At 42.0% G+C, this 27702-nt stretch overlaps 1 protein-coding gene and 1 pseudogene across 25 annotated transcripts in view; one reads left to right on the forward strand and one right to left on the reverse strand.

The window, feature by feature from the left end:
• The window catches only part of LOC119498442 (discs large homolog 1-like protein), a 136857-nt gene that overhangs the window by 64003 nt on the left and 45152 nt on the right, over positions 1-27702 (reverse strand). The window contains exon 1 of one of the 25 annotated variants that reach the window (XM_037787377.1): positions 13517-14004. The exons of the other annotated variants lie outside the window; for them this stretch is intronic. Coding sequence (XP_037643305.1) covers positions 13517-13792 — 276 coding nt within the window. The 5' untranslated portion in view covers positions 13793-14004. Of the gene's footprint in view, positions 1-13516; positions 14005-27702 lie in introns of those variants that run through there. 25 annotated transcript variants of the gene reach the window in all.
• LOC119498454 lies at positions 8100-10348 on the forward strand (annotated as a pseudogene).

Below are 27702 nucleotides of genomic sequence, written 5' to 3' on the forward strand. Positions count from 1 at the left end.
AACTATTTTATAAAAGATGTTGTATAAGAGTATTATAAAGAATAAATGACATATAGAGTTATATTTATATCTATACACAGAGAGGTTATGTACATAGAGCTATACGAATATGGGACTAATATATATAAGATGAATATTAGAGGAGAGATTCTATATATACAGGTTGAGTCATAAGTTATATATACACAGGAGAGGTTTATACAGATGACGTTATAACATTACATATGAGGATGAGCTGTATTAATCTATATATAAATGCTTTTTTAATTAAAACATGCTTTTTTTTTTCCAACAAAAGGACGGTGTAGATAATCTGAAAGGAATCTAACGTTCACTGAGTAAACACGTGAGTGGACCACTGACTTATTTACGCGTAATAAATTTGACAAAAGAGCTAAAAGACGCTCAACGTGACATTATTTCTGCTGCTACTTCATCTTACAAAAACACTCAATCGAACCTCTCTGCAGTCAAAACGTATATATAAAAAGCCTGAATAATATTCTCAGTGTGAGCGATCTTTAACAGCTGATCAGTGCGATGTGAGTCTCACATCGTTTAACAGCAGTAACGGAGTGTGAGAAGGCAGGCGGACGCTTGTTAAAGAGAAATCACACATTTCTTATTAACACCTTTTGACCAGCTCCAGAAGCTTCAACCGAAGAATCAGAATCAGAACCAAGAAGCCAGAGAGGTTCAGGCGGTGGTCAGAATATCATTCTGCTATAGAGAGGAGGGAGGACCGCGGTTCAGATCATACGGGTGGGAAGAAACTTACGTTTTAATGTCAGAATCGATATATTTGCTTCATCTGAGTCTATGTGGAGGTAGAAGGAAGTTACCACTTTTATTGTGGTAGTCTGAGTAACGTGACGTCATATCCGCTCCGTATCCGTCAACCAAAACAAACCTCAGAGAGTCTAAAACGTTGGAGGGTCAGCGTGGATACGACCTGCACCCTCCCATGTTAAATCCAGCGTGGTAAACACTACACATCCAGTAAAGGATGGAAACACTTTGGGTTTCACACATTGACAGGAAAAGCAGAGCTAGACAGAGCAGAGCTAAAGCTGCATGCTAACTCTGTCACGGACAGGAAACGTTATCGCATGGCGGTAACGTTGCAGTCGAGCTGGCCGTCGCTCTCGTCTCCGTGGTCAAATGGGCCGACGCTACGACTGTAGAGCACCCAGATACTGACATTTATGTTCTCTGCATTGAAACGGCCCCGATGGAGCTGACCATGGATGGATAAAGAGAACGGAGCTGACGGGAGAGCTAGAGACCACCTTGGAGAAGTTAGAGGAAGTACTAACTACGCCTGGTTTTCAAAATAAGGTGTTAACAAAGGGAACTGTATATACAAAATACATCTATGGAAATAAGATTGATTGGATTATATTCACCAGAAGAATAAAACATTACATGTCCCTTATAGATTAAATATAAAATACCACTAATCTGTGAGGGAAATGTCTTTATTCTTTGATTTTTGGGTTGCTGGATAATAAATGATTCCTGACAATGACTGATATATTTGACTTCAGGACATCTCTGACTACATACATGCTGAAAATCAAACATTTTTATTGTATTAATTTAGAGATTTTCTAAAGATAAAGTCCCTAGAAGTGGATGATTCATCTTTTCCCTTCATGGTCTAGTGTTAAAAATATCATGGAAATCTACATTGTTGTGAGAACTCAACGTGCTGATGAAGATCATGAGATACAACTGAAAGCTCAACAACAGCTACTAAATGGACCATGAGAACATCCTATATGGTACGTTTCTCTGTCTCTGATTTTACGATCCCTTCGTTTCGTTCGATGGCGAAGCAGAGATTTGAGATTACTCGCCGTGGTGATTTCAGTGAAAACATCTGCTGAGCTGCGTCTGCAGTGATTCTCCACGATGATGGTCCGGCTTTCATCACTGATTTAATTACTGGAGGATTACATTCGTGTGAAGGGCAGAGGCCACGGATTAAAACAGGAAGACAGATTATACTGTCAGAGTTAAACTGACCTCCAACCAGCATCGACTGTTAAACACTGGAAGGTTTAATATTATCCATGACAGACTCAGTAGAATCATATGGTGACCCAGTGGTAATATGGATATTATCAAAAACTATCACAGCCTGATTACATGAGGGATTTTGTTTTAGTGAAACACCATTGGACAGCTGCGAGGGGGATACCTGAATCCACAGTAGGGGTGTAAGAAAACATCGACACTAGGGCTGTCAAACGTAACGCGATAATAACGCGTTAATGTAAACTCGTTTTAACCAGTAACTTCTTTAACGCATTAATGCAATCAATCTTTCGGAGGTTGTAGCGGGCTACAAGCTTAAAGATAGAGTGAGGGTACTGGTATCATAGTGAATAGAGATGTTAATAATTAAGCGTTTAACCATTAAGCGACATTAAGCATTTTAACCGATTAACTCTATCGGATAAAACTGTTAATAGAAATATTAATAATTAATTAAAAAGCTGAGAAAAAATCGTCACTTGAAGGGGAAAAGCTGGTCCACCTTAATAATCCACCTTAAGAGGTGGAGCCGGCGTTACAGATACAGGAAGTCGGCTCCTGTCTTGAGCTCGCTTGAGCAGAGGAGTTGTAGCCTAAACTAAATGTGCGGTGGAGACTTTTACTGGGAAAGTGGCTGCATGTTAAATTAACGCTCCCGTACGGGTGAACTGGAGACTCAGTTGTCTGTTGTGCTCGTACACTGCAGCTGGTGCACCGCTGCATGCGAGGCACAAATCTTGTCGGTTAACGGTTAGTAATCAGTTAACGAGGGTCGGTTATCGGTTAAGAACATTTTTCAAAATTAGCATCCCTAAGAGTAAACTAGAAAACCTGATGAATCCATTGGTACCAGCCCTGTCATGCTAACTTGCCGTGAAGGAGGAAAAATAACGCTCCAAAGTTACATAAAAGTTTGGCGAGGAAAAACTGTCATGGCCATTGTCGAAGCGGTCCCTCGACCCTCCAGGAAATACCTGCAGCATCTCAGGATTTTTAGAGTCTGTGTGCGACTGCGTTTACACAATAAAGAATATCATCCATACTGAAGCCTCCTCCAAACCTCATTCACACTTCCACTCAACTAAACTGCTGTAATATCACTTTTCAGATACCCTCCATCACACGTGTGCACACTCATGTGACCTGCGCTATCAATTCGGGAGATATTCAAGCATAGGGATATGTATTCCCTTGGTAAGAGATGTTCACCTGCCGACCACATGTTCAATAATAAGATATCATCATCATCATCATCATCATCATCGTCATCATCATCGTCCCTCCAGCTGCTTCCTCAAATCTTTAGGTGACTTTGAGGTAACTGTTGTTCCCATCTACGGAAACACAACAGCTCCGTCTGAATGTTGCATGACCACAGAGCAGCAGCAGATGGAGAAGCATCAGGAGGCTGTAGGCGAACTGAGCCGTCACGACACCACGAGGAAACACAACAAAGGAGCTCGAGACGAGCAACTGAGAGCAGGAAGTGAGTGAAAACAGTCGGGTTACAGGTTCGGCTCCCTCTGGGTTGTCACAACGTGGCACCGCCTCGAGCCCACACGGGCTTAAATCTGTCTAAGAAAAGCTGCACATCATTTTCAATTGTTGCCACTTTTCAGCGCCCGATATTAAAAACATAAGACAGATCTAAAACCAGAGAGAGAACGGCGTTGGCGCGGCCCACACTGTGATCGTCCTGTGAACACATCACAGGTTGAGTCGCTGCAGCAGCTTCATGTCCTTCAGCGAGACACTGAGCCCACTCACTGTGGACGAGGGCAGCGCTAATGTAAATGTGGATGTAGGAGGCAGCGAGGAGGTTTCCAGTGATGACACTGTCTGCCTGAAGAGAGCCGCCTCTTCCTCCTCCTCCTCCTCCTCCTCCTCCTCGACAGCTCTGAGAGAGACGAGGAGGAGGAGGAGGAGGAGGAGGAGGAGGAGGAGGCACAGCGCCGACTCCTGCCTGCCAAAAGCTGCTATAAATAGGAGCATCACCACGGAGCGGATGTAGCAGGATGTTCAGGAGGAGGAGGGTTTCTGGATGATTCAGGGATGTGATGAAGAGGAACACAACCGAGCGAGGAGTAATATCCCTCTAGAATCTAATACTTGATGTCGTCCATGCTCTCCATTTACCATCTTTTCTGTTTGTCAATCAAACGTGCTGCTGTCTCAGGATAATATAAATTAGATTATAGGGCTGTCAATCGATTAAAATCACGTTTAATTAATTGCACATTTTTTATCTGTTCAAAATGTACCTCAACGATGACGAACTACCACGAAACATATTCATCGACAACCTTCGAAAACAAGAATTAGGACAAAATGTATTAAATGCGTCACCAACAAATAAAAACTACAAGGCGACAGACGACACCTAACCGACATGGTTACTGTACAATAGAAATAAAAAAACAAACATGAAACTCAAATTCAAATGACTGAAATTTGACTAAAATGAATGTATCATTTTTCATCAAAAGACTAAAACTAAATCAAAATCAGGTGCCAAAGTTATGACGGCTGAGAAGACATGAAAAATACACGACAAAAAAGAGACAAAACTGGACTAAAATATATGTAAACTAACAAAAATCAAATGGCTAAAAGTGGACTAAAATATATGTAAATTAGGGATGTCACGAGAACCGATACTTCGGTTCCAAGTCGATGCCAAAACTCTGAAAACGTGACGTTAATAGTTTTTCTACAGTACTGTAGGCACCGTCGGGGCTCAAGACTAACGGCGTCCCGGGACGATAGAAAACGTGTTTGGAACACAGTAAACTCACTATCGGAGGCGCCCTATTTCATCCCCGATCACGCTCCGTTGTGAACAACAAATCTGTGTTGAAATCGGCAGGACCAGAGCTAGTTAGCGTTAGCTGTTAGAAGCCGGTGGGCAGCGCTGTCCTGCACGGAGCTAACAGCTAACGTTAACAGGAGATGCCACATTATGATGCGTTCAGGCTCTATTCAGTAAAAATGAGTATTGGGCGAAGGTAAATTCTAACTAGGGCTGTCAATCGATTCAAATAGTTAATCGTAATTAATTGCAAATTAATCGCACATTTTTTATCTGTTCAAAAATGTACCTTAAAGGGAGATTTGTCAGTTAGTTTAGTTTTACTGGCATCCGGTAGTCGCTTTCAGTCCAAAATGGCGGAAGCGTAGCTCTGCTGCTGGGCGCTGACGTTGCAATGAATGGAACGAACAATTGACTTTCTCTTCTTATCCGTATACGTTCTTTGGTGACATTCCGAGGGAAAATAAATGCTGTATTACAGTATTTCTCCATTGTATAGAAACAAAAAAAGAAACTATGCACATAATTCTGAAAACGTGAAGCTCATGTTTCAACAAAAAAAACTCCAGCTGCAAAACTCTGAGCACAAATTCACTGTTTTCACTCAAATAGAAATCGTAAATCAACCAGGACTGAAATCTAAAGGATTGCCGCTTTAAAGTAAGACTTTGAATGCAGGACTTTTGCTTCTACACTGTGGTATTACTACTAGTACTGCAGTACAAGTTGTCCACCTTCGACTGTTGGTTGTGGAGATTTCAGACCCTGGATCGGTCCAGATGTTTTTAAATCTAAAACACATCCAATTCATTTCAGCAAAATGTTTGTGAAACAGCAGCTCACTAAACACTTTACGACTGATAACTTCCAGCACAATCTATCGAGTGCGTGGTGGTGAGAGCAGTCGATGTGTGGCAGCTGATCAATGGGACTTAATTAAGACTGGCTGCGATCAAACTGTCATAGAGCAGAAGAAGAGCGGTTAATCACAGCGTTTCAATCCGACCGTCCAACAACGCCCAGTCGCAGATTTAAGAGCTTCCCAATCCTTCAGATACCGATCACATCCTGATCCACGCAGCGGTAATCTGAGCGGCTCTCTGTGTGCCTGAGGGTTCAGAGGTCAATTCTGCATGATACAGTAACTCCAACACCCTCCACCCCTCCTCCACCGTCCAATCAGAGCCAGGGGGCAAAAGGTCAGCTGGGAGGTTCATTTACAGTGGAGCCCATCAGAGGTTTTCTACAGCAGAGTTTATTAACACTAAAGAGGGAGATTCAGGGAGACACTTCACTGCTCTGGCTCTCTGAGATCTCACCTGAGAGGTGATAATAACCTGCGAAGGAGGAGAAGAAGTCACAAGGTGTCAGAGCTGGAAACAGACTGACGTACGGCTATAAGATCAGATGACATTAAAGATGTTGAACTCCACGCCAGCCAGCGAGTGTTGGATTAACTCTTCTCACCAGAAAAACTCTGAAACCGACTTCTTCTACTTCTGATCCTTTTCACGTGAATAACAGAGAGAAACATTACGAACGCCTTCCAGGACAGACCGACCACTCAAAGCACTTAATAATAACAGATATGTATCAGAAAAACAAGAGCCAGAGATACATAAACACACCGATCAGAACTGGGTTCAAACTGGTTATTAAAAAATAAGACTGTCAAAGTTAACGCAATAATAAGATATGCCATTCATTTCTTTAACGCATTAACGCAACTTGAGATTTTTAGGTTGTAGCGGCTCAGTTTTAAAGCTAGAGTGAAGATACTGGTATCATATGAAACTATAAAACCTGATGAATCCATCGGTACCAACCATGTCATACCAGCTAGTAGAGTAATAGCGCTCCAAACAATGCTCCAAATAATAAATATAGTAGGGCTGTCAATCGATTCAAGTATTTAATCGCGATTAATCGCACATTTTTTATCTGTTCAAAATGAACCTTAAAGGGAGATTTATCAAGTATTTAATCCTCTTATCAACATGGGAGTGGACAAATATGCTGCTTTATGCAAACGTATGTATATATTTATTATTGTAAATCAATTAACAACACAAAACAATGACAGATATTGTCCAGAAACCCTCACAGGTACTGCATTTAGCATAAAACAATATGCTCCAATCATAACATGTCAAACTGCAGCCCAACAGACAACAACAGCTGTCAGTGTGTCAGTGTGCTGACTTGACTATGACTTGCCCCAAACTGCATGTGATTATCATAAAGTGGTCATGTCTGTAGAGGGGAGACTCGTGGGTACCCATAGAACCCATTTACATTCACTGATCTGGAGGTCAGAGGTCAAGGGACCCCTTTGAAAGTGGCCATGCCAGTTTTCCCCTCGCCAAAACTAAGCGTAAGTTTGGAGCATTATTTAACCTCCTTCACGACAAGCTGGTATGACATGGTTGGTACCGATGGATTCTTTAGGTTTCCTAGTTTCATATGATACCAGTATCTTCACTCTAGCTTTAACACTGAGCCCAAAACAACCTAAAAATCACAAGTTGCGTTTATGCGTTAAAGAAATCAATGGCGTTAAAACTAAATTGCGTTAACACGTTATAATCGTGTTAACTTTTGACAGCCCTAGTACTGATATTTGATATAGTTTTTATTTAGTTTCAGTTCACTAACACTATTTTCTCTGCTCAGTTTTGTTTTAGTTTCAGTTTACTACAATAACCCCGGTTGATATCCGCCTCCCTATTTAATGATCCCTCTTTACAGCCGGATTAGAGCTGTATTAAGTCACTGCTACGTGAAACAGCTTCATAAACAAATATTTATCCTCGTTGGTTAATCTTTCCTTCAGACTGAGCCATGGCGTGGTGGTTTGGTGGTTTGGTGGTTTGGTGGTTTGGTGGTTTGGTGGTTTGGTGGGTGCAGCTCTTGCTCATACATGGTCACATCGCCGTGCAGAACAGATGTGTTTCTTCAGCACAAGTAAACTCAAGTGGTGTTGCGTAAACAGCACCATATGCCTGTGAACTGTAGATTTCTAGTCTTCCTGCGGTGGCATTTGGCAGTCTGCTCACTGCCTCGTTGAGACTGTCCGTCAAAAGAGGAAGCAGCTGAAAGTTGCCCCACTCAGAGATTTCTGAACTGGAGCTGTGAGAGTTGCATTTCTTCTGTTTCGTCACAAATACGACCCGAGAAGTATTTCACAACTAAAGAGCGTGTTGTAACCACGAGGCTCTGTTGTAACTGAGAAAACAAAATGCAGCTCCTCTTCCTGGAATGAACCAGAGCCTGATAACCTCTTCCTCCTCTTCCTCCTCTCAAACACACCCAGTTGCACTCTGTCCTCTTATTTCCTCGTTCCCTCCCCTTCAGATCTACAGTTTTGAAGATGGGTGTAACCGACATGGTGGTGCAGTGAGAGCTGACAGGCTGCATTCAGTGCACATGTTGTTTAGATCAGAGCTCAAACTAGTTTCACTTCTCAGGAAGTGAGACTCAGACAGTCGTCGTCTCTGAGAGGTGAAATGGCGCAGCAAGGAGTTCAGCTGGACCACGAAAGGTTCTCTTGTTCGATCTGTCTGGATCTACTGAAGGATCCGGTGGCTACTTCCTGTGGACACAACTACTGCATGAACTGTATTAAAGGCTTCTGGGATGGAGAGGATGAGAAGAAGATCTACAGCTGCCCTCAGTGTAGGCAGACCTTCACACCGAGGCCTGTCCTGATGAAAAACACCATAATATCAGATTTAGTGGAGGAACTGAAGAAGACTGGACTCCAAGCTGCTCCTGCTGATCACTGCTATGCTGGACCTGAAGATGTGGCCTGTGATTTCTGCACTGGGAGGAAACTGAAAGCCTTCAAGTCCTGTCTGGTGTGTCTGGCCTCTTACTGTGAGAAACACCTCCAGCCTCATTATGATGTGGCTCCATTAAAGAAACACAAGCTGGTGGAGCCCTCCAAGAAGCTCCAGGAGAACATCTGCTCTCGTCACGATGAGGTGATGAAGATGTTCTGTCGTACTGATCAGCAGTGTATCTGTTATCTCTGCTCTGTGGATGAACATAAAGGCCACGACACCGTCTCAGCTGCAGCAGAAAGGACCGAGAGGCAGAGAGAGCTGGAGGTGAGTCGACTCAACATCCAGCAGAGGATCCAGGACAGAGAGAAAGATGTGAAGCTGCTCCAACAGGAGGTGGAGGCCGTCAATCGCTCTGCTGATAAAGCAGTGGAGGACAGTGAGAAGATCTTCAACGAGATGATCCGTCTCATGGAGAAAAGAAGCTGTGATGTGAAGCAGCAGGTCAGATCCCAGCAGAAAAGTGAAGTGAGTCGAGTCAAAGAGCTTCAGGAGAAGCTGGAGCAGGAGATCACTGAGCTGAAGAGGAGAGACGCTGAGCTGAAGCTGCTGTCACACACAGAGGATCACAACCAGTTTCTAATCAACTACCAGTCACTGTCACCGCTCAGCGAGTCTACACACTCATCCAGCATCAATATCCGTCCTCTGAGCTACTTTGAGGACGTGACGGCGGCTGTGTCAGAAGTCAGAGATAAACTACAGGACGTTCTGAGAGAGAAATGGACAAACGTCTCATGGACAGTGTCTAATGTGGATGTTTTACTGTCACAACCAGAGCCCAAGACCAGAGCTGGATTCTTAAAATATTCACGAGAAATCAAACTGGATCCAAACACAGCAAACACAGAGCTGTTATTATCTGAGGGGAACAGAAAAGTAACATTAATGAGAGAAGAACAGTCTCATTCTAGTCACCCAGACAGATTCACTGATAAGTTTCAGGTCTTGAGTAGAGAGAGTCTGACTGGACGTTGTTACTGGGAGGTGGAGTGGAGAGGGACAGGAGTTGAGGTAGCAGTCACATACAAGAGTATCAGCAGAGCAGGGAATACGGATGAATGTGAATTTGGATACAATGACAAATCTTGGATGTTAGATTGTAACAATAACAGTTATAGATTTTGGTACAACAGTGTTCAAACTCCCATCTCAGGTCCTTAGTCCTCCAGAGTAGGAGTGTACCTGGATCACAGTGCAGGTATTCTGTCCTTCTACAGCGTCTCTGAAACCATGACTCTCCTCCACAGAGTCCAGACCACATTCACTGAGCCTCTCTATGCTGGACTTAAGCCTCATTGTTATGATACCACTGCTGAGTTGTGTAAACTGAAATAGACAGAAGTCATTTAAAGGGACAGAGGGTTAAATTATCAGATTGCTAATTAGAACAAGACTCTTCGTAAAGAGATCTATAACCACATTGATGTGTGTTGGCAGACCACATGTTGTTGTTGTTCTGAGGTATTCTAGAAGTGTAATCATCCTGATCATAATCAATAAGGAGATCATTCATTGTTCTCTTTCTCATGGCTGAGATTCTGGTCAAACCAACTGATGGTGAACATGAGATCATTGAATCCTTTAACAGACTTTACTGATGGGATGTGTGAACAAAGTGACGCTTCACATGATGAATAAACTAACGTGAACAAAGTCTTTTCTTCCTGTCTTCATTCCAGAGTATCAGACACAGCTGGTGGAGAACATGTGAAACTACAATGAGAGAATAACTGAGGCCTCCTGAAACACCACAAAGTCCAGAGTTCATGTTCAGAGCAGGAGAGCGTTTGTCAGTCGGTCTCTGTCCTTTCAGCTTTCCTCACTAACACAGCTTCGTCACACACAAACGAGCAGAGTTTTCTATCACTCGTTGCTGTTTTTTACTGTTTTCACCAAAATTTAATGAAAGTTCACAGCGTTATTTAACCTCCTTCATTACAAGCTAGTCTGACATGGTTGGTACCGTTGGATTCATCAGGTTTTATATTTTCATATGATACCAGTATCGGACTTTTCTTCTGCCTTTTTTCAGACTTTTTTCGGACTATGTTTGGACTTCTTTCTGAAATATTTTGGACAATTTTCGGACATTTCTTCAGACAAAAAACCTCAAACATTCACAAATCTGGAGGTCAGAGGTCAAGGGACCCCTTTGAAAATGTCCATGACAGTGTTTCCTCGCCAAAATTGAGTGTAAGTTTGGAGCGTTATTTACCCTCCTTCACTACCGACGGATTCATCAGGTTTTCTAGTTTCATATAATACCAGTATCTTCACTCTAGCTCTAAAACTGAACCGCTACGACCTCTGAAAGATTGATTGCATTAATGCGTTAATTAGTGGCGTTAAAACAAATTTGTGTTAACGCGTTATCACGTTAACTTTGACAGCCCTAAACTATAAACATTTGCATAAAGCAGCATATTTGTCCACTCCCATGTTGATAAGAGTATTAAATACTTGACAAATCTCCCTTTAAGGTTCATTTAGAACAGATACAAAATGTGTGATTAATTTGCAATTAATCGTGATTAACTATTTTAATCGATTGACAGACTAGATTTTATAATAAATAAATAAATAAATAAAGCTTGCATGTAAAAAAGATGTCCTTTAATCCCGTAGAGTTGAAGTGCTGCCGTTCTGAATGGTGTGCTGCTATGTCTCTTGGATTGTTGGATGAATAAGAGAACCAAAGCAGTCAGAAATATTAAAGCATCAACCTTAATGTTTATCTCAAACACTCATTCAGCTTCTCTCCATCAGGAGATCTCATGTGGTTTCAGTTCGTTGGTGTTTCCCTGCAGAGCACATGTTGACCACACATGCACGTGCATGCCACCAACGCTCCCCCCCCCCACAAGCCAATCACGCCTCAGCGCCGCTGCAATCAGAGCTTCCGATTGGCCGGTTCACCGAGGCAGAGATGATAAGCGGCGCGGGCGGCCTATCGCGGCGGCCTATCGTGTCGCGTCAGGTCAAACGGTAAACACTCGGTGACAACGAGTTAACAGGGCTTTTCCCCCCTCAGCTGCTGTCTGACAGGCGCAGAGCTGCAGCACAATCTGCTTTTGAATGTTGGTCGTTTGAATGAAATGTTTCTGTGCTTCTCAGCTCGTCTGTGTTTCTGTATCACATGTTTCTCTCCTCTCTCTCTGTGATGCGTTCACTGCCCTGCAGTGTTTCTCTGTCTCACCCACACAGGTCTCCTCTCTGCTTTGTTTCTGCTTGAGTGTCGGTCCATCTCTGCTCTGGCACCACTTTTAATAAACCTGTTTCTGTGAATGTTTTAGAGGTTGTGTTGGTGGGAAAACGCTGCGTGTTAATATGGACAAATTTACAGGTTTTAAGTTTTTCAACACACCGTTTAGTGGCGTTTTGGGATTTTGCTGCGAACTATGGACAAAAAAATCAGGATATCTCGTCTTCTGCTGCTTCAATTTTACCCCAAAAATGACTTTGCCTTAATGGTTAAATCACCGCGTCTGATTGTCTAACTGCTCATCACCGTGTTCAGAAATATCATAAATGAACTTGATGTTGTTTTTACTGATAGAAAAGACCCACAATTCAAATTCAAGAAAAAGGATCAGCGACCATTCTGATTAACTTCAGTGTTTCAGGTGTTTCAACATTCTAGTTTACCTGAACAGAAAAATGTTTTGTGGGGACGACGCTGCCTTTAACAAAAAAAAAAAACAATCACGATGCATCATGGGAAGTGTAGGATCCTGCCTTTTCAGAGTCCTAGAGAGTAAAAGTCTGCCGCTTCAAATTAAAAATGATTTTTTTTTTTTTTTAAATGTGCCGAATTTAGGCAAATTTTCTGACAGATATGACGAACAACAAGACTACCAAAATAAAACAAAGACATTATAATTTAACTCAAAACTGCCGGTTTTGCGCCCGACCCCGCGGGCCCGGGATCCCATCTCAGCCGGCGGGTGCCGGCCCTCACTTTCACCCCCCACGGGGTTTTGCTTGCACCCTCTGACTCACGCGTGCGTTACACTTGGTCCGTGTTTCAAGACGGGTCGGCTGTGTCGCAGACCCCTGGCGCCTTTTACGTGGGCCGAGCCCCACCCTGGGGGACGCAACGTGGTTTTGGTGCGCACTGAGGACAGTCCGCACCGGGAGCAGGGGGCCCCGTCCCTCCCCGGCGGGGAGTGAGGGCACGGCGAGCACTTTGTCCACGGCCCCGGGAAGCACCTTCGCCCCGAGCTTTTCCAAGCCGACCTAGAGCCGGTCGCGGCGCACCGCCTCGTATGCGGGACTCCCCAGCCCGCCGTGTGTCGCTCACACCCTCCAGCTGGCTGTTAACGAGGGTCTTTAGGCACAGAGAAGTACTCGTACCGGTACTCGGTATCGGAGAGTACCCAAATGTAAGTACTTGTACTCGGCCTGAAATATCGGTGCATCCCTAGTTTCAATAATCGATTAATCGTTGGAGTCAGTTTTCAAGCAAAAGCTCCAAAGCGTCTCTAGTTTCAGCTCCTCCAGAGTGAAGATCTGCTGCAGAAAACAGACTTTATTCAAGTTTTGGACAAAATAAGCAACTTGAAGACGAGCACTTTTACATACCAATCGATTAATCGTGAATGATTCTGACACGAAACCAGATGAAGTTCAGTCCTTCAAGCATTTTAACAACAATCTTTCCCTTCAGTGAGAATCACAACCCTGCCTTCTACTTTCTTGTAATTAGAGCTTTATAAACAAACTGCACCCCGACGCCGTGACCTCACACACGCCCACCCACGTGAAGCCCCGAACTGTGCCGAGGATCTCCCTCCGGCGGCTCCCTCCAGATGTTTCCACCCACCTTGCAGCCGAACATGAGCGAGATGGTGCTGTTGGTGCACGCCACCTTGCAGTGGCACAGCATGGGCGAGAAACACTCCACTTTCTTGGTGCCGGGGGACATGTTGTCGGCGCCGGGGCAGTTGGCCGACAGCCGCCTCCTCCGGGAGCGCTGCCGGCTCCTCCCGCGCCGCCCGGCGGCTCCGGCCGTGGCTTCCCCCGCACCTCCTCCTCCGCCTCCACCTCCATCCTCTCCACCTCCTCCTCCACTGCTGCTGCTGCTCCCTGCTCTCACCATCCGCCCTCATTCCTCGCGTCGCTCCATCGCGGCGGGGAGGAAACGACTCCCAGAGCTCTTCCTTCATTCAGGGAGAACCTCCCCCCTCCTCCTCTCCGCTGACCCCTCCTCCTCCTCCTCCTCCTCTTCTTCCTCCTTCTTCTTCTTCTGGTAGAATATATTCCTCTCCCTCTTGACCTCCTCTCAGGCGGTCGCCTTGACTCCTCTCTCCCTCGTTCTCTTGTTTTGCTCCTCTCTCCCTGTTGCCTCCGCTCTCTCTCTCTCCCTCTTCCTCTCTCTCCCTCTTCCTCTCTCTCTCTCTACACTGACAGAGTGGTGATGATGAAGAGAGCCGGGCGAGCGACAGTCCTTGTGTTTAGTGTGTGTGTGTGTGTGTGTGTGTGTGTGTGTGTGTGTGTGTTAAGCTTTCCTCTGTGGGGGTGTGATTGGTCTCCAGGGAGAGGGGGGTGGGGGCGAGAGAGGTTGGTCACATGACTCATCGGAAACGAGAGAGAGAGAGAGAGAGAGAGAGAGAGAGAGAGAGAGAGAGAGAGAGACAGAGAGAGAGTGGGGGTGTATCCTCAGGGAAGGTAGAGTGATGTAGGACAGAGTCAGTGATGTGGAGGAGAGGAAGAGGAAGAGGATGTTAACCAGGGGAAAGGAAGAGACAGAGGAAGAGGAGGAGGAGAGAGAGGAAGAGAAGAAACTGAGAGAAAGGAAGAGACAGAGGAGGAGAGAGAGGAAGAGGAGAGAAAAAGGGAGTAGATGAGGAAGAGGAGTAATGAACTAAAATGGAGAATCAGTGTAACTATGAGGCCTCAGGTATCAATCAGACCACCGATCAATAACAACATGACTACAGACAGACTGACCAGTAAGAAACCAGCCGCTCTATAACAACTGACCAGTAGGAAACCAGCAGCTCTATAACGACTGACCAGTAGGAAACCAGCAGCTCTATAACAACTGACCAGTAGGAAACCAGCAGCTCTATAACGACTGACCAGTAGGAAACCAGCAGCTCTATAATGCCGTTATAGTTATTAGTACAGATTGTGCATAATTATCGAATTTTTCAAAAGAGGTTAAAACAGCTTTTAGACATATTTTTAGCATCTAGCAGCTTGTATTATATTTATTTATATATTTATTTTATGACTCGCAATTTTTATTCAGTTTACAACAATCTAAAAATACATAAGAGTATTATAAATACTTTTTTTTTAACAGATACAAAATGTGGGATTAATTTGCGATTAATCGTGATTAAATATTTTAATCTAATTATAACGTGTAGTCTGAACCCGGCACTGCAGGAGGACAACAACCTCTGCAGACTGCGGACGGAGGACGGGGGGACAACCTCCCTCGGAGACAGTCAGCAGAGGAAACGCCACCTATCTGATCAGTGTGTGCGTCCCGGGTGGAGACGACAGGAAGCTGAGACGATTCCTCCCGAGACTGACGACCAAAAAACTACAGAAGTGAGTCGGTCCGTCACTTTTATCTGTTCGTCTCTCTGCTGGCTTTTAATTGGACTGTTTCACACTCACACACACACACACACACACACACACACACACACACACACACACACACACACACACACACACACACACACATACACACACACACACACATCCACCCACCGTCTGTCGGTGAGAGTTAGTCATCCAGGGTGAAGACGGGATGAGAGAAAATGTGAGAAGTGAGGAGGAAGAAGAAAGAGAAGCTCTCGGTGTCGTTATATTACATTAAAATGAGTCAAAGGCTCTCTATGAAACAGGACCGCTGCTCATTTAAAGCCACATGTGACAGTAATTACACCGAGCAAATATTAAAATCTACCCACACACAGCTTAGACTAAAAAAAAAAAACAGTTGGGGGAAATGTAAATTAGACGAGGTGTCGGCTACAGGGAGGTTTGTTTTAGCGCTGCTGCACAATACTGGAAGAAACTGACATGCAATAATTAGAATATATCAAATACAGGAATATTCAAGTTAAATGCACAAATCTGGTCACTCTGAGAGCAAAATCTGTCTGGAGCCGCAAAACATGTGATCATTGTGATAAAGGTAACTCAGTTTATAGTCTAAGTATATAGTATATCAGTCTAATGCAGTGAGGGACAAAGAGACAATGTACTACGGAGTATTAGGGCCACATTGAGGGAAAACACATCTGAGATTTACACAATAAAGTCAAAATATTACGAGAATAAAGTCGTAATATAACGAAAAGAAATCATAACTTTATGAGGAAAAAATAATATTACGAGAATAAAGTCATAACATCACGAGAAAAAAATAATAATATTACAAGAATAAAGTCAAAACTTTACGAGAAAAAAAGTCGTAATATTACGAAAATAAAGTCATAACTTTACGAGAAAAAAATAATATTACGAGAATAAAGTCATAACATCACGAGAAAAAAAGTCGTAATATTACGAAAATAAAGTCATAACTTTACGAGAAAAAAATAATATTACGAGAATAAAGTCATAACATCACGAGAAAAAAAGTCGTAATATTACGAGAATAAAGTCATAACTTTACAAGAAAAAAGTCGTAATATTACGAGAATAAAGTCATAACTTTACGAGAAAAAAAGTCGTAATATTACGAGAATAAAGTCAAAACTTTACGAGAAAAAAAGTCATAACTTTACGAGAAAAAAGTTGTAATATTACGAGAATAAAGTCATAACTTTACGAGAAAAAGGTAATAATATTACGAGAATAAGGTCATAACTTTACGAGAATAAAGTCATAACTTTACGAGAAAAAGGTAATAATATTACGAGAATAAGGTCATAACTTTACGAGAAAAAAGTCATAACTTTACGAGAAAAAAAGTCGTAATATAACAATAATCTTCATTCATCAACTTCATCTATCTTCACTTTAGCTCTAAAACTGAGACAACCTCCGAAAGATCGATTGCGTTAAAGAAATTAGTGGCAGATAAACAAATGTGCATTAACGCTGACAGCCCTAATATCTACATGACCAGTGTGTTTATGATTAAATTGCAAAAAGTTCACAGATCTAGCATCTTCATTTCGTTATATTCTGACTTTTTTTCTCGTAATATTCTGACTTTATTCTCAGAATCTCCCTCAATGTGACCCTAATACTCCACAGTACATTCGCTCTTTGGCCCTCACTGCACCTGTTTTGTGTAAAATGGCATCTTTTGATAGTAAAGGTTGCTGACCACATGGTATAGTGTTAAAAAGGTTAACAAAAATTGACCGAGCCCTACCCTGTTTGCATTAAATATACAGAGGGTTCATCCTCTGGAGAGCAGGACATTTAAATGGAAGTTCAGCTGTTTGTGTTTCGACCTCAAACGGGCCTCAGAAGAAGAAGCTCCCATTAAAGTGAATTACATTTTTGGACAGTTTGCACCAATTAGCTTCCATCTGGGTTTGCTGCTGTTTAAGAAGCGCCTCATTATCAAAGCCTGAGTCAGGCTGCATGCACACGCACGTGCACGCATGCACACACACACAGACAGAGAGAGAGTGCAGTCCAGCAGTGCAGACTGAGTGTTTGCAGTGACAGTGATAGCAGCTGACAGGTTCAGATGTGATGGCCTTCTTCTAAATTTACCCTGCTGCTTTTTACACATCGCTCACCCCACACACACACACACACACACACACACACACACACACACACACACACACACACACACACACACACACACACACACACACACACACACACACACACACACACACACACACACACACACACAATGCAGGACTCACACTGTGTGGACTTCTATCTTTGTGCAGATGGACCTGACATGACCCGGGTCTCTGGTACGTCCCTGGGTTGTGGCGTCAGGTAATACTTAGAGGATTGTCTCAGGTTCTCAGTGAAAGTGGTCTAAAGTCCAACATGAGGCTTATAATGCTTCATGTATTCCTTATCATTCATCTCACTCTGTTATTTTACACCACTAAGGTGGCTCCCCCTGCTGGACTCCACTGCTCACATCAGCTGAGTGATATATTTTCTTTATTTATATTGTGTCCATGCTCTGTCACGTATTTGTGTTTTTATAAATGATGTAAAAACTAAAAAATCTAGACGTATAAATTAAAGTAATATTTTACGAAGGAGGTCAACAAAATGTTTGGGGAAGAGACAAAGTCCATCACAACGAGAGCATGTCCACACTGGACCGGCTAACTTCCTTTTTAACCTTGGTTATTATGGTCTGTAATACCTCATTCACACAAGGGATCAACCAGGGCTGACTGCGTGTTTGAAAGGGTTAACCCAGGGGTCAGCAACCTTTACTATCAAAAGGAGCTGCAAAACATGTGATCATTGTGATGAAGGTAACACAGTTTATAGTCTAAGTATAGAGTATATAAGTCTAATGCAGTGAGGGCCAAAGAGACAATGTACTACGGAGTATTAGGGCCACATTGAGGGAAAACACATCTGAGATTTACACAATAAAGTCGTAATATTACGAGAATAAAGTCATAACTTTACGAGAAAAAAAGAAAATACCCTTAACCTGGGTTCACCATATAAATGAGTACTGTAGACAGACAAGAGGAGAAAGGGTTCATATTGAATGATGAGGTTCTGTAAATCTCTGTTTTGGCGTCGGCTACATTACAGCTTCACGTAACAGCATGACGTAGTTTAACACTTTATAAAGGTGGAAATGCTCTATGTACTATATTTACACCATATGATCCCCAAAAACATGCATCTTTCTGGGACATTTTTGCACACATTGATGATGCCGCTATCATCTCCTCTCTCTTTAATCAGACGGGTATTGATTACTGATTTGAATTGACAAACAGAAGGGTTGAACATGGCTCAGATAACCCCGGCCCCATGGACATTCAGCAGGACAACGACTAAAGCGTCCACAGGAGGATGCCAGAGAGTAGAAGGGGAGGCAGAGATACTGCACTGAAACACATGCTGATATCAGTCAGTGTGATTTCCTCTTCCCGAGGATATCATCTCTGATGATCCAAAATAAACTTAGAAATTATAGAAGAGAAGATGCTGCTGAATCATCACGCTTTTGAAGTTTTCTTTAGTATCACAATAAAATGATAGTTGTCTGTACATGTATGAGTACACTGCAGACAGCAGCTGGTCATAGACCATCCAGCACACTTATATGATAGTGACTACTTACTGCAAAATAATAAAGACTAGTCTGATCCATCCATCCTCTGAATGCTCTAGGTCTCTAGTCTGATCCATCCATCCTCTGAATGCTCTAGGTCTCTAGTTTGATCCATCCATCCTCTGAATGCTCTAGGTCTCTAGTCTGATCCATCCATCCTCTGAATGCTCTAGGTCTCTAGTCTGATCCATCCATCCTCTGAATGCTCTAGGTCTCTAGTTTGTGGCTGTAAAGTTTCATGAGGCTGTGATTATCCTAGAGGTCACCACAAGGTCATTTTATACAGTGAGGTGAATGAAATGTCTCCTATGGGGACTAACATCATCACACATGAATCCAGTTGGGCTCATTGGATCCACTCAGCTTTACAGTGAGACACAATTTATGTAATTCAAGACTGTTTAGGGACCCCAGGATGCAGAAATATTCAGATACACCACCACACATCTACAGCAGAGGGCAGCATACCACCAGACACACACACACACAGTTTACAACTTCTCCTCTAAAGGTTTCCATGACTTTCTGTTTTCCAAGCCAGAGCCTAAAATATTCTTCTTTCCTGCTTTTTCCATGTTTGATTTGGGTTGTTTTTTCCCCCACTGCAGCAGAGCAGAATCTATTCATAGTACTAATAATACTGCAGAATACTAATCCAATGAATACTTTCTACTCTCAAGTGTTCCAGATCTGCTCACATTACCCTCATTCTTGGAGGTGTTAATCAACTTTAATCCAGAATACAGCTCTGAAAACTCAGGATATTACACGAATAATAACACAAGTGTGACGCCTCTCTATTTACTGAAGTACTTGACTTCAGGTGTAATTATACACATATTTGTATAGCTGTGGTTTGAAGTCTAATATATCTTACTGTATATTGTATAAACATATATATATATACATACATGTCAACTGATTAAAATATTTAACCGTGATCAATAACACATTTTTATCTGTTCTAAACAAACCTTAAAGGGAGATTTGTCAAGTATTTAATCCTCTTATCAACATGGGAGTGGATAAATATGCTGCTTTATGTAAATGTATGTATATATTTATTATTGGAAATCAATTAACACAAAAAAATGACAGATATTGTCCAGAATCCCTCACAGGTACTTATGTATGTGTATGTATATGTAGTATATGTACTTACTTATGTATAATACAATATATAAATATATAAATAAATATAAAAAATAAAAATTGAAATGAAAAATTAATAAATATATATTTAAAAAATCTAAAAATCTAAAATACATATAAAAATAATAATGGAAAATAAATAAATATATAAATAAATAGATAAATATAAAAAATATAAAAATAAATAAATATAAAAAATGGAAATCAATTAACAACACAAAACAATGACAGATATTGTCCAGAAACCCTCACAGGTACTGCATTTAGCATAAAACAATATGCTCCAATCATAACATGGCAAACTGCAGCCCAACAGGCAACAACAGCTGTCAGTGTGCTGACTTGACTATGACTTGCCCCAAACTGCATGTGATTATCATAAAGTGGGCATGTCTGTAGAGGGGAGACTCGTGGGTACCCATAGAACCCATTTACATTTACATATCTGGAGGTCAGAGGTCAAGGGACCCCTTTGAACATGGACATGACAGTTTTTCCTTGCCAACATTAAGCGTAAGTTTGGAGCTTTATTTAACCTCCTTCATGACCAGCTAGTCTGACATGGTTGGTACCGATGAATTCATCAGGTTTTATAGTTTACTACGATACCAGTATCTTCACTCTAGCTTTAAAACTGAGCCGATACAACCTAAAAATCACAAGTTATGTTAATGCGTTAAAGAAATTAGTGACGTTAAAAGAAACTTGCGTTAACGCGTTATTAACTTTGACAGCCCTAAAATACAGTGAATGTCTACTGCAGAAAATAAAAGTAGTATAAAATAGAAGTAAAACAAAAAAAGGGTTTGATATGATAAAAGGCTTAAAGGTTGTAACTTTCTTCATTAATCCAACACAGAGAAACTAAATCTAATGTTTGTCCTTTAAGTTCTCTTCCCATAAAGGATCGGTCGGTTTAATAATGGAAACGGATCATGTTAACAAAATTCACATTTCTTTCTCTCTCTCCCCCTTTTCATCTCTCAGTCTGTCTCTCTAAAACACACAGAAACACAAAGACGGATGCATTATTCAGCGCGGCAGAGAGCTGCTGCAGATATGACAGCTCAGTTTAATATGCAGGAAAACCACAGAGATTCTCCATCAGCATGAATACAAATGGAGAGAGGAGACCCGGGGGGGGGGGGGACGACCATAAAAGACAGGAGGATCAGAGGAGGAAGAATCAGCCTCTTTGAAACGCCTGCTGAATGAACCATCACACTATTATTATTATTATAACTACAATAAGTCTGTTTAACCAACGCAAAAAACTTTAAAAGGAGCAAAAACATGAGATCCACAGAAGGCAATTAATAGCCTGGGCTTTCATTTGCTTATTTCTTAGTAGACTAAACATGACAATATTCACAACTTGGGTTCATTTTTTATGAAAAAACGTTTTGATGAACTAAAGGAATATAAATAATCAAGGCATGGACACATATTCAGACTTTATATGACCGCTTCAAAGGTAAGGAGTCACCACTTTGTTTACAGCTGTACCGAATCATTTGAAGCTTAATAACGTTGACATGACGCCGACTTTTAGTCGTCATCATGTGTAGCTGTCACAGATTAAAATATTAAAATCAAGCCCCCGGGGAAGTGCGCCGGTCGTCGATCTGGACTTCCGTAGCGGCCAAATGGCGGTACTGCAACTTCTGTGTCCGTCATGTGATGCCATCGGGCCCAAAAAGACTTATTCCCATAGACTAACATTGGGAAAGAGACGTCTGTAACTAAGAGGATCTTTTTTTTTTAGGTGAATCAACTCCCCAGTACGAACACTCTAATAGTCCTTATTTAAAAAATGTTGTTTTTAAAGTTGTAAAGCGCACTAACAGCTGAATCCAGAGTTATTTCCCTTCCTCCGTTCATGTGGGTGAGACCCAGACCGAGGCTGGAGCGCCAAGCCGTGACGACGGCGTGACGTTGGGACCCCGTGACCAAGTCACGTGACCGAGTGGACGCTACTCCGCCAATCATCTCGGACGCTACTCCGCCAACCATCTCGGACGCTACTCCGCCAAGATCCGGGTGCTTTACCAGATGGAAGTCGAGTCATTTAGGCTTCATCTGCACTGAGCAACTCTCATAGGAATGACCGGGGCCCCGCCTCCAACGCTGGATCCAGTTCTCTCTATACATCCATGATTAAAACACAATTCAAAACTTCCATTGAAAACCTGCCAATTTAACTTCTAGCTCATTTCTACAAAGAACAAGTGATGTCATCACACCGCGATGGAAGTCAAAGGTCACTGCCATCCAGACTGTACACCAAACAGAGTCCCCCCATCCCCTTCTTCCCTTTCTGTTTCATCCGAGAGCGCCCCGCCCACGCCTTCCCAGCATCCTCTCTGTTCTCTAGCCTCTCCTTCTGTTCTCCTCACCTCCCTGCAGTCTGCTGGCAGCCTCCTCTCTCTGTGTATGTGTGAGTGTTTTGTTTAACACGCATGGATGCTCCTCTTGGCTTGTGGCCTCCTTCAGGGCACATCGGCCTCTGACAACACACTCTGAGCACCGCGGACCTCGACGCCACTCAGAGCAGGTTGTTGTGTTGGCGTGACCGTGACATTTTTACTTCATCTGAGTCTATGTGGAGGTAGAAGGAAGTTACCGCTTTTATTGTTGTAGTCTGAGTAACGTGACGTCATATCCGTTCCGTATCCGTCAACCAAAACAAACCTCAGAAAGTCTAAAACGTTGGAGGGTCGTCGTGGATACGACTTGCACCCTCCCATGTTAAATCCAGCGTGGTAAACACTACACATCCAGTAAAGGATGGAAACACTTTGGGTTTCACACATTGACAGGAAAAGCAGAGCTAGACAGAGCAGAGCTGAAGCTGCATGCTAACTCTCTCACGGACAGGAAACGTTATCGTATCGCGGTAACGTAGCGGTCAAGCCGGCCGTTGCTCTCGTCTCCGTGGTCAAATGGGCCGACGCTACGACTGTAGAGCACCCAGATACTGATATTTCTGTTCTCTGCATTGAAACGGCCCCGATGGAGCTGACCATGGATGGATAAAGAGAACGGAGCTGACGGGAGAGCTAGAGACCACCTTGGAGAAGTTAGAGGAAGTAGTAACTACGTCAGGTTTTCAAAATAAGGGAACTGTATATACAAAATACATCTATGGAAATCAGATTGATTGGATTATATTCATCAGAAGTATAAAACATTACATGTCCTTTATAAATTAAAAGAAAATACCACTAATCTGTGAGGGAAATGTCTTTATTCTTTGATTTCTGGGTTGCTGGATAATAAATAATTCCTGACAATGACTGATATATTTGACTTCAGGACATCTCTGACTACATACATGCTGAAAATCAAACATTTTTACTGGATTCATTTAGAGATTTTCCAAAGTAAAAGTCCCTAGAAGTGGATGACTCAACTTTTCTCATGGTCTAGTGGTAAAAAAGTTAACAAAAATCATAATAAATTGTAATATTGAACCCCAATACATATTGAATCAGGAGACAGCCCTAAACCTTTAAATATTTTATCATGCACAGTTATCATTATTGTGCAGCGGCTGCAGTATAAAGTAGGGAAAGAGTGTAAATATACAATATCAATAAGGTGCAAATCGAAAATAGTCGGCAAAATTATACCCAGGTTTTATACTTTCTTTTTAATAGTTGATGCTGCAGCTGTTGCATGTAACAGACGTCTGAGTCGAGGCTATTTCGTCTCAGTTAGGGAGGGGCTATAAAGCTAAAGTTGATGTGTTTTGTTGAAGTAAAATCACCTGTCACGGGTTCGGAGCATAAACTAAGTTAGTGTGTAGTTCCTCTGAGAGCAGCTGCGGGTTTATCATCGCCGCCAGCAGCTTCATGTTTATACGGACAAGCTGTAGTTTATTTACTGGTTACTGGGACGCTGGGGTGACTGCTGGATTTTTTTAGTAGTATGTCGTGGCAGAAAAAAAGAGTTTGGAAACACTGACCACAGAAAGACACACCCACACACCCCCACACACACACACACACATACTCTCTCACACACGCACACGCACACACGCACACACACACACACACCAGCAGTTTTATTATTATTATTGCGGTGTGTTGATGGATGAACACACGTCACCGCTCTCTGCTCCGATCAGCAGCTCACTGCTCTCGGGGGGAAACGTGACTTAATTATTTATGTTAATTACAGGCTGCTGTAGCTGAAGGCCACGGCGAGTTATAGGGTGAGACGGCTGCTTTAAAAATAATATAAAAACATGGAGTCACCTGTCACCCTTTGGGAGGGTTATTTTAGCCGTTTTTATTATTATATAATTATTTATTCAACATATAATTTGATATCTAGATTTATACAAGTAGTTTTGTAAATCTTTTTTTTTTTAGTGACGGTATTTTATTATTTATTAGTTTTATTTTTTTCTGCATTTAATTTTATTTTCTATTTTTGTCATGAGTTTAGAGTTTATATTAGAGCTTACATATTTTTTTATTCTATTGTTTGTTTATATATTTTTTATTTTCTTTTAATTTAATTTCTATTTAAGCAAGATTATTTTATTTTATTGTTTATATATCATTTTTTTATTTTTTTTAAATGTTTTTATTTTAGTAACATTATTTATTTTTCATTTAATTGATTATATACAAATGTTTTATTGTATATTTATTTTTGGAACAGGATTTAATTTTTTTATTTTTATAGTTTTATTTTTTCAGTCTTGTGTTTAATCGTATTTTTTATTTTTGTCTTAATTTTATAGTTTATATTAGAATTTAAATATTTTTTATTTTATTGTTGCTTTATATTTTATTATTTTCTTTGAATTATATTTGTATTTTAGTAACAGTATTTTATTTTATTGTTCATATGCCATTATATTCTATTATATTTTCATTTTTGTAGCAGTATTTTATTTTTTATTTTGTTTTTTATATATATATATATATATATATGTATATATATATATATATATCATTTTTATATTTGTAATGTTTTTATTTTAGTAACAGTATATGTATTTTATTTTATTTATTATATAACATTTTATTTTATTATATATTTATTTTAGTAACAAGATTTTGTATATTTACTTTTATAGTTTTATTTTTTCAGTTTTATGTATTTAATCCTATTTTTTATTTTTGTTTTAATTTTATAGTTTATATTAGATTTTAATTATTTTTTATTTTATTGTTTGTTTATTAAGGCTAGGACGATACACCTAACTCCAGATTCGATTCTATCACAATACTTTGTTGCTGATTTGATATGTATTGCGATTTTTTTGCGGTTTTTGTTCACTTTTTTTTACACTAGACCATGGGGAAGAAGTACAATCACACACTTCTAGGGACTTTTACTTTGTAAAATCTCTAAATGAATCCAGTAAAAATGTTTGATATTCAGCATGTATGTAGTCAGAGATGTCCTGAAGTCAAATATTCAGGAATTATTTATTATCCAGCAACCCAAAAATCAAAGAATAAAAAACATTTCCCCCACAGATTAGTGGTATTTTCTTTTTAAATTGTAAGGGACATGTTATGTTTTATACTTCCCACCCCTAATGGATTTTGTCAACTCTAGTCTGCAAACTTTCTGTGGGTTTAAAAGCAGAACTGAAAAGTATTTGAGCTAACACACAGTCCTAACTGGAAACAAACACGTGCAAAGATTATTACAGTAAACAACGCAGAGTGAGATGTGCAAGCAGACCTGCTCGTCATCCATCAGCTCATCAGATACCAGAGCAGCGTTCAACAGGTGGAACACCGAGTGCAGAAGTTAGTCACAACGAAACAACAACGCTCCCACGTCTCAAACCACCGAAATAAAAACAGCTGCATGTGGCACATTTCCTTTCCCTGTGACTCCAAATACTTGACAAATCTCCCTTTAAGGTACATTTTGAACAGAGAAATAATGTGCGATTAAATATTGTAAGCGTTTGACAGCCCTTGTTTAAACATGTAACCCCTGTCCTCAGACGTGAGTCGTCAGCGTGGAGGCGTCCTGAGCTGTTGGTGTGTCTGCAGGAACGTGACCAGCAGCAGCAGCACAGCGACTTTATTTAGACTGAGCTGACTGTGTTTGGTTCTGCTGAGCCACAGAGCTGCAGCACTCACTTAATAAGGAGCTGGAAATAGTCCCAACACTGAGGCACTGCCCTACAAACACACAGGCTGCACCTGAGGCTCTAACACCTTGTCTGTCGGGGGCGGGGCGGGGCGGGGCGGGGGTTCAAACCCCCTGAGGCAGTAACGTCTGTCTGTTCAGCACAGACGAAGACGTGTGGGAAGAAAAACATCCCAACATTAAAAAGGGACTGTATGTACGTTTTTACACTTATAAAACATGTTTTAAAGGTTGTAACCAAACAATGAGACCTCCCACGACTTCCTGGGTTTCCTCTATCAGCCTGTAGACCGCTTTTAATGTGAAGAACTCAGCAGGAAACCGATGGATTGCCTACTCCGGGTAGGGAATGAGTCCTTACCCCAAGTGAAGGAGTTCAAGTACCTCGGGGTCTTGTTCGCGAGTGAGGGGACTATGGAGCGTGAGATTGGCCGGAGAATCGGAGCAGCGGGGCGGTATTGCATTCGCTTCACCGCACTGTTGTGACGAAAAGAGAGCTGAGCCGGAAGGCAAAGCTCTCGATCTACCGGTCAGTCTTCGTTCCTACTCTCACCTATGGTCATGAGGGCTAGATCGCGGGTACAAGCGGTCGAAATAGGTTTCCTCAGGAGGGTGGCTGGCGTCTCCCTTAGAGATAGGGTGAGAAGCTCAGTCATCCGTGAGGGACTCGGAGTAGAGACGCTGCTCCTTTGCGTCGAAAGGAGCCAGTTGAGGTGGTTCGGGCATCTGGTACGGATGCTCTCTGGACGCCTCCCTTTGGAGGTGTTCCAGGCACGACCAGCTGGGAGGAGGCCGCGGGGAAGACCCAGGACTAGGTGGAGAGATTATATCTCCACACTGGCCTGGGAACGCCTCGGGATCCCCCAGTCAGAGCTGGTTAATGTGGCCCGGGAAAGGGAAGTTTGGGGTCCCCTGCTGGAGCTGTTGCCCCGCGACCCGAACCCGGATAAGCGGTTGAAGATGGATGGATGGAACCCGGGCCAGTTTTTTGGGGGGGAAATCCAACGGATGTGACGTGACGCGAGAGCCTAACGTCTGGTCCACACTACACCAGAATCAAGCTGATTTTGGTCCTGATTCCTCCTGACGATCGTCAGCAAAGTCCTGATTGTTTGATGGTTCTATAAAGATGATCTTTCCAGATGTTCCTGTGGTGTGAGGTAGAGTGTTTTATACATCCCCCGATCGGCTCGGAGGTTCATACTCGCCGCACCGATTTAAAATATTAAACATGTTGAATATTTACGATAGGATCTCCTGTTGTGTGTGGGGATCCCCGAAGACAGCCGATGACGCGGTCACGTGGGAAAGAACAACAGCCGATAGAGAACCAAGCTGACTGAAGGAGGAAGGATGACCACCGCCGCCGTCATGGCAGCCGCGGTTAACGTATGAGCTAATGCTAAACGTGAAGCGTAAAGTAGTAGTGAGATGGAGCTCAGAGATGGAGGAGCAACTTGAGTGTTTAT

The sequence above is a fragment of the Sebastes umbrosus genome, chromosome 12 (assembly GCF_015220745.1).
Source record: "Sebastes umbrosus isolate fSebUmb1 chromosome 12, fSebUmb1.pri, whole genome shotgun sequence".
NCBI classification, from domain to species: Eukaryota; Metazoa; Chordata; class Actinopteri; order Perciformes; family Sebastidae; genus Sebastes; species Sebastes umbrosus.